This window comes from Aricia agestis, chromosome 18 (assembly GCF_905147365.1).
Source record: "Aricia agestis chromosome 18, ilAriAges1.1, whole genome shotgun sequence".
Lineage (NCBI taxonomy): Eukaryota > Metazoa > Arthropoda > Insecta > Lepidoptera > Lycaenidae > Aricia > Aricia agestis.
Genome location: NC_056423.1, coordinates 13,989,550 through 14,001,588, shown reverse-complemented (window position 1 = coordinate 14,001,588; position 12,039 = coordinate 13,989,550). Strand labels below are relative to the sequence as shown.

The following is a 12,039-nucleotide window of genomic DNA, read 5'->3' as shown; positions in this document are numbered from 1 at the left end:
GAAATCTTATATCTTTAAACGAGCAATTCTTGTATATAAATATATAATTGGAATCTCGGAATCGGCTTCAACGATTTTCATGAAATTTAGTATATAGGGGGCCCCCGAAGGGCGATAAATCGATCTAGCTAGGAATCATTTTTAGAAAATGTCATTTTATTCGTGTTTTATCGAATACCGAGCAAAGCTCGGTCAAATAGCTAGTTAATACTTAAATAAAATAAAAAATACTAGATCCAAATTCGTTTACCTGTTTGTATGCTACGATGCAACGGACACACATACATGTCAAACTTATAACACCTCTCTATTTTAACCGACGAAAAAAGAGGGGTGTTGTTACTTGGGCTTAAAAAGTATAACAAGTAGTTCATGATATAGTTTAACACAGCGACAATATTATAAAAGTTACCCAGCGCTTGGCTCCTCGCCAGGTTATTCCAGATATTCCCAGCACAGGATATAATTAAAACGCATAATATTTCATTAACATTTAATTAAAGATATCATAAAATTTACATTATATACTATATGTTAAGCTATAATAAAGAAATATTAAAAGTACGACTATCCCTTAATATCCCTCCTTATAGGAGCTCGCCGGCGCTTTTCTCACGCCTACCTACCGTAGAAAAATAGGCTGTATTCGCAAAATAAATTCTAAGATTTTGAGTATAAATTAACCTACCTAAATTTTATACTTTTCGATTATTATAACTTACAACCTACTTATTAAATAACCTAGAAAATTCGATGTTTTACAAAAGTGTAGCGCTACTTATTCCTTAAAACTAGTCCGCTTATTGCTTTGCTGAAACTAAACGGACTGTAAAATCCACAACGTCAGTGTCCCATCAGAGGACTGTAAAAACAGCGCTAGAAAAGCGACCGCCGGCTCCCGGACTATGATATGGAAGAATTCGTCTAACGCTTACTCTGAAGCCGAGAGAATAATTTATGTAAGCAAAGAGCTTCGGCCAAATGACGTTAAAATGAAAATGACACGAAATTAAAGCAACATTAAGTATTTAAATTCGAGTCGGTTGAAATTAATAAGCCTTTTCGCTTGGTCAAATTAACATTGAGCGTCCGACAACTTAATCATTGAATAAAATATAGCAAATAAGCCTTTTTAACTTATTGAGATCAAGTCAAATTGCACTCAAAAATTGAGTGCAAAACCCAAATCAAAATTGTGCGATTTGACATAAAGCAACGTCAAGTTAGATGGCGCTTGCCATAATTGCCTTTCGTCAAATCCTATACATTTTTGTCATCTTATTTGCTGTTGTAATTATTAGGTATCAATAAAACGTCTGCCAGACGGACGCGGCCTGTGGCGGTGGCGGTGGCGGTCAGTTTGATGGCTTGGCCGCGTGTGTCTGTGTCGTTCCTAGAACTCTCAAGTCATTCAACTGACCGCCACCGCCACCGCCACCGCAGGCCGCGTCTGTCTGGGAGAGTCGCTTTATGAATCATAGAACAGAGGGGTTAGTGCGAGTTTTATTCGATCATACGCATCGAGCACGTTAACGCGAATTTATATCGGATCAAAGCAGTATCCACGTTAGCCAGTAGATGGCGCTGCTTTGATTCCATATAAATTTTTTTTTTTCGTTAACGTGCTCGATGCGTATGATCGAATAAAACTCGCACTAACCGCTCTGACGACTGACGAACTTACAAACGTCAGTTCTATGACATTAAAGTTTCGCGTCGTGTCTTTAGTGCGGTTTCGCCTTTAAAGCTGGCCGTATACACACGATTTCCTAATTCGTTTTCCGTATGACGCAAAACCGATTACATGGAATCAGTCGAAAATACATTAACTAACACACACGTTCGCTTTTTTCCAACCGTACGAATTCCGCGCGTACTTTTCGAGTGCAAGTCGGTACGTTTGCGAGAGAACAAAAACGAACGTTCGCGCTAGCTCACGGAATTACAAATCGCAATCCACATTAGGGAATCGAATACGGAAACGTGTGTCCAGCCTAATGCTTACATATTTTATTCCATCGTGAAGTTGGCTACGGCCGAGTATTATACTAGAGTACAAATTGGCAATCGTCGAATGTACACGCGGTATTTACACCAGGACCTGTCTGCCCGCCTCCTGTTATCTCTGCGGCATCTGAAACAACACTCACTTATAATATTATAACCCTTATACTCACATACGGTTTTGCTCGATAGTTTTACTCCGAATCGAAGGAAATCACATATTTGACATATTTAATTCTATCGGAGCCGGCTCGAAGCGAGCCTTCGAGCTGTCAGTTTTGCGGTCCACACGGTGGTTATTGCTCGATTTGGAGTAAAACTATCGAGCAAAACCGTATATGAGTACAGACTTAGCATAACTAATATTTATACATGCAAAAGTTAATTATGTCCCTCTCTATGTTGTCTCTTCAGACTTAAACGGCTGAACCGATTTTGCTGAAATTTGGTACTTAGATAGTTTGAATAACGGAGACGGACATAGGATAGTTTTTGTTGAGAGGAAATTTACGATTATCGACGCATGTAATGCTTCGCAGCGCTAGCGCCTATTGCTTAGAATAAAATCTATTTCAATTTAGTCTGTTAGTTACTAAAAAATGATGTTACAATAATATGTCGTTTATTTACTGTAAAATAAAAAACAAGCTTAGATTAAATTGGATCAAAACAGCGTAGTTGAAATGTACGTTTCGCTCATCATAAGCTTGGCAGGGGACCATATCAATTTTACAATTTATAACTTTTTGATGTAAGTTGTAAAGGCAAAATTTGTATTGCTTTCGAATAGTTTATTTGAAGGCAATACAATTGTAACTTCCTGCAGGGAGCATAAAAACAGTAGACATGGGAAAGAATCGACATACTGACAGATTTTATCGACAAAATGGCGGATTTCCATTGTCTAACTGTCACTGTCTATTCTTCCGTAGAAAGAAACCGTTTCTATGATGACCATGCTACGCCTGCTCGTCGCAGTTACTAGTCTTGTACTATTATATTCTATTCTGTGTCGCGGTCTTCGATCGCGGTAAAGAAACTGCTTCTGGCCAGTAGAAGGCCGCCAATTTGGTCATTTTTTTTTTGTATTAATTTTAGTACTTAAATTATTTTTTATTGAAATGAAGAGTCTTGATAATTAACATAATATAACTTTTTATTGTGATGATTTCTTTCCTATCACGAATAATAAGTGTTATCTTACCATATCCTCATCGGGTGTGTGTGTGGGGCGCGGCTCCCGGATGACGTAGGTCTTGTTGTCGCTCGACTCCAGCACCACGCGGGGCGGGTCACCCTCTGTGTTACAGAACGATAAAGAACTAGTAAGAAGATGCTTTACGTACAACGAAGATCGGTAACAAGTATGGTGAGTGACTGGACAAAAAAAATGTTAATGGTGGTGGCCACAATTACTTGCGTCTTGCGTCAATCTGGGTAAACAGATAGAGATGGTCATAATATTCTGAACTCTTGAGCAATCCTAATTCTGCGTCTATAAATAAGTAAGTAACAACCGATTCGGTATCCGGCGATAGGAATCGGCGTAAGAGTAAGTAACTGCTTCTTTTGTATGCGTCAGCATATAACCATTCTTGCCAATGTGCATGTCGGGCTTCGTCTCGACTCTCGAGCAGTCCTAACGTCATGTCAGCACTCAAATGTCGCACACAGTTTACTCAAATGTCGTGACAATCCAGCAATTCCGGCACTCACCATTCTTAGGATTGAGCATTTCAGACTTGGTCTCAGCCCTTAGCAGTTCTAACGCTGTACCATCACTTACCAGCCTTAGGACTCTCGAGCAGTTCTGATGCTGCATCAGCACTTACCATTCTTGGGGTTGAGTATGTCAGGCTTGGTCTCCTGCTTGTCTGGCGCGGGGTAGGCGATGAGGAAGCGGCGGCCGTGCGCGTCCACCTGCACCACGCTCTGCGACGGCCGCTTGCTGCTCGACCTGGCCTCGTGACGCCTGCGTGGAGGGAAAACAAGTCTAAAGATATAATAGAAGAAGAATAAAGAAAGAAGAAAGTGCGACTCTTGTCTTTCGCCACAGCGAGTGTCAATTTTGTGATCTAAACTTCCTTAAAAGACAAAATTACTAAGTTTCTACAATTTGTTTGCCATCGAATTGTTCCTAATCTTCCAATAGATGCATTGTTTCGATGCCATAAGTATAACATAATGTAGGTTGTTTATTTCTTACCGCAGTAAGGACACTGATGAATGATGCCAAGAAAATACTGCCTTTGTGTACGAATAACATTTTATTACAACAACTTCGACCATGCTCAAAAGCAAGTGTAATGAACTAATCTTTTGATGCAATCAGACAAACAATGCAATGCTACAAGTTATAACCATCATATTAGCCAACAACCATCCGGATTTTGTGTGCTGCCACGGTTACAGCCTATTAATCTCCGGCTGCCCGCCATTTTTATATGGCTGGTCCCCGCGGGGTGAAATTTTAATGGACGGAACTCGGGAGCCGATTACGCGACACTTTTATAACGCTCGTGAAAATATTATTTCAATCGATGGGCGGATTCCTGAAATCCGTTTTGGGAGCGTCGGGAATGTTGTTAAATTGTTTTGTCGCATTCTTTTATCGAGTTATTAAATTCATTACGCCACGTTTGGTTTTATCGGTGGAATTTGAACACTTTTTTGGACTTTTAAATATTTTTTTCAGGCGGTAAATGGATTATGTAAATTATTTAAGGCGGGATTATAGGCAACTGACATTTTAAAATTTGCGACAAACGAGCTCAATAGATGGCGCTCGAAAGGTACGTATTTACTTATCAAGCCGTCGTCGATTTTAATATTTTCAGAAATAATGTGATCAAGTGGTAAACTCGACATACCGAGTAATGATTAATAGAGAGGTCATGTTCACCACTTAATAAACGAAATCTTTAATGAATTTTGTATTATAATAAAATTATGTATTATTTAAATATGATGTTTGTTTTGTACTCACGAACATAAAAAAAGTATTTCCTTATAATAATACAATTTATAACAAAATAAAGTAATACCCATTTAATATAGTTCATTGCATAATATAAGTATGTCTTATGCATGGAAATGCATAAGACGTATATTATGCTGCTATTTTCACAGTGAACTTCTATAATATCTAATATACACATTATAAACCACAGTAGCTTTTTTCCCTCATGTCCCTTTGATCCGTTTAATCTTTAAAACTACGCAACGGATTTTGGTGCGGTTTTCTTTAATAGATAGAGTGATTCAAGAGGAAGGTTTATAAGTATAATGACATTCATTAAATAGTGGAGAAATACTGTTTTTTTGGGGTTTCTAATGTGATGTCGTAGATAATTACATTGTTTTCCCGCTTACATTGTAAACGCAGGCTGAACCCTACGAGATTTATCAAAATAATGTATCAAGTATTGTACACATTGAAAAGGTCTACAGAAAACTCTGCGAAAGTATATTATGTCTATCTCTTATGGATATCCCACAATAACATTTTTTTGTTATTTACTTTTTACGACAAATAATGGCTAATATTCGAAGCAATTTTAATAAATACAGCATTAATCCTTATCCGATTAAATAACTTATATACATTGTTGATTTAATGTAGATCTATATGGCCCTTTACAGCATATTATGATTTAAATGAATATTTTCGAAGATATTACAGGTTAAAAAATTGCGGGACGTAGCTTTTGCGACGGTACCGACCAATGCGGGGCACGAGTAGTAATAATGAATATAAGTCAAAACTGCTGAATCGATTTTAATAATTTTTTCAGTGGTTATATATTTTACTAGCTGGTACCCGCGACTTCGCCCACGTCAGCATAGTAGATCACGTCGCAATATTGTTCTAAGAAACAAAACAATATTATAATATTTGTATACCAAAAATGTTGACTAGGTTCCGAAAAAAAAACCCAGTCTACTGAATAGTACTCATGACGTCAAAATTACGGCGCTGTATTGTACTGGTATTCCACTAGTTAGACAAGTGTGACGTATTGTAATTATATCAAAACATAGAGATATATATACGAAAAAGCACTGGCAAATATTCCGAAACGAATCAATGGGGGGGAATGGTAGGGAATATTTGCTTTTGAATATCAACAATTCGTCCGAATTTGTGATCTCAATGATTTATCATTTATTGTTATTATTTATCAAAAACGAAGACAATGGCTGCCTTCGAATTCATAATTTAAACATTTTGGCATAAAAATATTTTTTCCTGTATTTGTTTTCGCTGAATGCTAGAAGAAATTAAAATTTGAAAGTATTATTTTTTAACACACTTTTTCAGTGGTAAAATGGATATAAATCAAAATTTTAAGACAATGTCTATTGTCTACCTTAATAAAGAACGTAACAAACCTACAAAAAATGTTTGAATGCTTATAATTACTTCTGGTCAAAGATTTATCGAAAATAAAAACATGAATTTGCATAGTATAGGGCCTTAAAGCAGGCGCAGTAGCTCGAGCTAATCTATGTCTACTAATTTATTATTTTAAAAGATTAATGGATGTCGATGTTTACACCAGACGCTGTGTCTAAACACACCATGCCGAAGTTCCGCGGCGGAAATTCCGCATGATTACGTCACCAATGTCAAACGCATACAATATATAAGTTATAACGCGACGGGATTTCTCACTCATCATTTAAAATACATTCTAGGCGGAATCAAGCTTCCGCCGCGGAAATTCGGCATAGTGTGTTTAGACACTAAAGTGTCCTCTAGAGGTATTTTAGGGTCATGTACCTATATCTTAAGACAAATAGGCACTTTTTAACTAAACCTATGTGTCACCTGTTCTTAGACCTTGTAGTTTTAGGTGACATATAAACAGTCGAATAGCTGCACTTGATGGCTGCTAGGGGAGACTGAATGGTTGGTGAAGTGGGCATAAGAATCCCCGTCTTAGTTATCAGACTGTTGTATCATGTATGTGCTTGATGTTGAGTTATATGCATCTAATGGCATATACTCTTCACGTTGCAGACTGCCCCTTAGTCAGGTGCACCTAGTGTGTGAAGCCTATGGATGGTAAGTGCTTACCGTCTCAGCACCACGGCAGTGATGGCAGCGACCGCCGTCAGCAACGCCGCCAGAACCGCGATGGCCGCCGGCGCTGGGAACCGCCCGAGCCGCGTGTCCTCTGTCACAGGCAACACACACATACAGACAAGTGCTTAGAGGTGTAAAGAGAAATGCCCCAAAGTCATTTGCCCATACAAAATTAAATAAACTATACAAGGGACACATACACACCCTAAAATACTATCACTTAGTTTTGTTGATTCGTTTATTGCGCGGGAACCATATATTTTTACGGAATAAAATGTATCCTATGTCCTTTCTCGGGACTCAAAGTATATCTATTATAATAAATATCAGCAAAATCGGTTCAGCGGTTTGGGAGGTTTTACCTCAACAAACGGACAGACTGACACACTTTCGCATTTATAACATTCGTACGGATTAACATCATGCGGTAGCCATGAAGATGATGACCAATTAAGTAAAGATTTTGATCATCATATTCATGGGAAAAGTCCCTTACCGATATGTTTGGCAGCGTCCTTCAGGCCCACGTCCCTCAGCAGGACGGGCTCGGAGCCGCCCTTGGTGTTGCGCGCCGTCACCGCCAGCCGCACACCACCACCACCAGCCAGCTCGGGGTACGACACGTTGAACCAGACGACGTGATCTGGGAGATGACACCAGGGCCTCTATCATGAGCTCTTAAAGCCAGCCAGAATACTGACTGGCTCGCATTTTGGTACCATGACCTCTATTTTCCAGCCAGTCAGTGGTCACGTGACATAAAACTCACTTCTCCATTGTTAACTGAGTAATAATTTCGTATCATGACAACACTTCTGACATAAGCTCGCTTGCTTTTACGTCAAATACAGCAATTCAATAAACACCAACCAACGAGTAGCTTTTACTAAATAGTTTACATTTTAGTAATTTTATTTATTAATATTACATACTTTTTAGTCTTAAATTATATTGCTATTTAGTTGGTTAGTTACTTAATAAGTTATATTTTAGTCTATAGCATATATTTTAGTGAAAATAATTCGTTATTAAAACCAAAAAACTAAACATTCGAAGTGTCCAAATTTTTGGAAAACGATTAAGTATTCTCAAGTTAATCACGAAGTGATACATAAGTAAAGACGTAGAGACCTTAGTAATCCATTTAGTGTTAGTGAGGTTTCAGAATAATAACATAAGTGAGGTGTAGTATAATAATACAATATACTTATATGTCTAGTCAACAATAAGGTTTGCATTTGTGCGATGAGCTAAGACTGCATTGATTTAGTACACAAGAAACACATACAAGGTAAGTAATAGGAACACAAGTGTTGTGTATAATTACTGTAAAACAAGTATGAATTTTCACCAAAAACCTACAGGTACAATCTTATAGTTGCATTGTAGGTTTTTGTGTTATTTCACAAACTATTTCCTTGTAAACCTGAAGTATTTTGGTATATGCATGATAAACACTGCACCAAAGAGGTAAATTCAATATTAAGTACTTACTTTTAACAAGAATTTTCAGAACACAACCTTTTAAACTTTAGATGTATGTATAACATGCTCCGGATAAACATTGACACACCTAAACTACTAGAAAAGTTAAATAATTGATAATATCATAGAATCCCCATTAGCTAAATTCTCATATGAGCACTTTTTCATTTATAACTTCTTCTCTTGACTACAATATGGTATTATATGATGGGAATAGTGTAAATCACTAAATTTTACTCAAAAACAAAAACCTACATTATAGTACTTTTCCAAAAAAGACTTACTTAATAAGAATTGCATAACAAACATATGGAACTTATTGTTCATAAAACATAATATTATCATAGGAACATATATTATTATGTATTACCAAAAATACTTTTGTACTTACCTCAATAATAATAATAAGTATTAGTTTTATATTAAATTAAAATTTAAAATACATGAGGACTTACTATGTACTTCTTAGGAACCTATCTTAGGAGCATTTCGTACAATCTTTTGATTGCAGTAGGTCTTTGTGTTATTTCACAAACTATTTCCTTGTAAACCATGCATGATAAACGCTGCACCAAAGAGGTAAATTCAAAGGTATTACTTTCTCAATAACAAGAATTTTGAGAACACAACCTTTGAAACTAGATTCATGTATATTCACGAATAAATATTGACACACACACATACACCTAAACTACTAGAAATGTAAAATATATAAAATCCAAATTAGCTAAATTCTCATATGCACTTTTTCATTTATAACTTCTCTTGACTACAATATGATATAATATACAATGGGAATAGTCACTAAAACTCAAAAATATAATCCTACATTACTTATAGTACTTTTTCCAAAAAGACATAACAAAAATTGCATAACAAACATACTTATTGTTCATAAAACATAATATTTTCATTGGAACTTATATTATTATTACCAAAAATACTTTTGTACCTCAATAATAATAATATTAGTTTTATATTATTACATTAAAATTTAAAATACATGAGGACTTACTAAAGTCCTCATGTATTTTTAAAAAGATGTGGTCGTTTTAGGGACCTATCAGACAGAGTGGTCATGCGTTGAAGCATTTGCGTTGGAGCAGTCAGTGTGTGACTGAGGAGCAATTCTGACACATTCAGAACTCCTCCTGTGTGAGTATATAGAGATACTCACACGGGAGGCATTCTACAACATAATACAACACAAAGAACACAAAACCCTTGACCGCTCTCTGTCTGAGATATCCCAGGCAATTTCCCATAGTTGCAACTTGCAATGCAGTTTCTAATAATTGTTATTGGTTTGCCAAATAAAAGTCTGAAATTATAATATTGTTTTTATCTTTCATCAAAAGTTTGTATTTGAACTCCTTTAATAATAATAAATTAATATTTACACAAGGGATATTTGATTCATCTTCTTTGATTTTAAGTGACAAGACCTTGTTTAAGATTTCCGCTGTATAAATATTTTTATAAGTATAATATAAAAGAGATTTAACACTTGCCTATCTGATACTAGGTTGATAATAAGGTGTAAGACAAATATAGTACCTATTGATGAAAGCTGTGTATGAATATGTATCTAAGGTAGGTATATTTAAGTGAGAAAATAAATGAAAAAACATTTAAAAACGAGTATTTATTAAATTTCTTTTAATTAAAGCTTTTGAGTGAATATATATTATCTTCCTAGGACTTCGTCATCATTACACTTGCAATTCTCTATTATAAAATGTAGTACTTATAGTATCTCAGTGTTAGCAATCATCCTTTATCCTGAAAAATATTTGGTTCAGCGTACACAGTACTAATAATGTAAAATGCCTTACAAGGCACGAAAAGGGGATTATTAAACTTATAAATTGCCTGTTTATGTTACAATAATACCTATTTGAAAGCTCAAAAAAACGTAGGTGTTCAAGAATGAGTTCAAGTTCAACAAACTATGTTCAACTCATGACATCAACTCTGTTGTAATGCATGTAATTGTAATCCACAAGTTTGATGCATTTCTAAGACTTTTTTATGGTAGATTATTTAGCGTAGGTATCAAATAGGTATAGGATATAATAAACTTATACTAATAAATTTCTTGCTTAAAACATAATCTCTATAAACTTAATAACAATATCTAATTATCTTTTTTTTTGTCTCCTTCTTCTTCTTTTTTTTAATTGCCGACTCAGTTAGTTGCCAATGTCAGAGAATTCTTTCTCCTCTAGATCGCCATGCTTGTTATAATATAAACATGAAGGAGTGTTATTTTCTCAGTGTTTTCATAAAGGGCTTATAAAATACCAAAAAAATATAAATAAAACCATTTACACATTTATAATAATTACCTTTAAATACAATAAATCGGTGCAAAAGTAACTATTCCTACATTGACCACGTTATATATTAGAAAATAGTATATTTTATAATAAAAATATCAATCTTTTTTTAAACTATATTTTCATCTTGATTTACAATTTTTCCGTTAGTCATTATGGCTAAGCCATTTCAATTCCTAAAAAAAAAAACAATTCCGTGAGTCAAATTTGACGTTCGTGTTTGACATTTCTTAATCCAGTTCAGAGACAAATATTACAGGTTAAAACCATTCAGAAGTAAAAGTGGACATGATACCGAAACAGAACCACTCACTTTACAACTGTTTACATACCTGCGCGGATTAGCTCAGGTTTTGACAAAGTTAATGATAGAGGCCCAGGGCATGTGGCGGAGTGGTGTTGGCAGTGTCCTTTGACATCGCCAATGCTTTTAACACACTGCCCTTCCAATCAATCGAAGAGGGCCTCCGCTATCACAATGTGCCATGGTACATCCGGAAGATCATCAGAGGGTACCTTAGAGGTCGTGTGATAGTGTGTGTAGGCAGAGACGGCGTCGTAATCCGGATCGTGACGGAGTGCGGTGTTCCACAGGGGTCCGTTCTTGGCCCTCTCCTGTGGAACATCGGGTTTGATCGCCTTCTGCGTGCGGCACTTCTCCGAGGGCTCAGGCTCGTCTGCTACGCCGACGACACTTTCATGCTGGCTCAAGGAGAGACGTATGAAGAAGCCATACGTCTTGCTAGAGTCGGAGCGGCACTGGTGGTGGCGCGCATAGAAGCGTTAGGGGTCCGAGTTGCGCTGCACAAAACGGAGGCCATCTTCTTTCATGGCCCTAGGAGGCGCCCTCCTGCCAACTTGTTCCTTCCTATTGGAGATGTACAGGTCCCTATTGGCGCGGAGTTGAAGTACCTGGGTCTGGTGTTGGACTCTAGGTGGTCCTTCACCGCTCACTTCCGCCGATTGGTGCCCCGATTGAAGAAGACGGCCGCGGCCCTTGGACGCCTCCTGCCCAACTTAAGGGGTCCTGGGTCAACTTGTCGGCGGCTCTATACGGGGGTCCTTCAGTCCATGGCCCTGTATGGAGCTCCCGTCTGGGCGGACCACCTTAACACCCAGAGT

The 12,039-nt window shown here is 36.9% G+C and overlaps 1 protein-coding gene across 1 annotated transcript in view; it reads right to left on the bottom strand.

Moving 5' to 3' along the window:
* Nucleotides 1–1,754: 1,754 nt before the first annotated feature.
* The window catches only part of LOC121735967 (obscurin-like), a 166,778-nt gene continuing 156,493 nt past the window's right edge, over nt 1,755–12,039 (bottom strand). The window contains exons 13-17 of the mRNA XM_042126978.1: nt 7,590–7,736; nt 7,085–7,184; nt 3,837–3,976; nt 3,209–3,303; nt 1,755–2,134 (exon numbers count right to left, since the gene is read on the bottom strand). Of these exons, the coding sequence (XP_041982912.1) occupies nt 2,120–2,134; nt 3,209–3,303; nt 3,837–3,976; nt 7,085–7,184; nt 7,590–7,736 (497 nt within the window). The 3' untranslated portion in view covers nt 1,755–2,119. The remainder of the gene's footprint in view (nt 2,135–3,208; nt 3,304–3,836; nt 3,977–7,084; nt 7,185–7,589; nt 7,737–12,039) is intronic.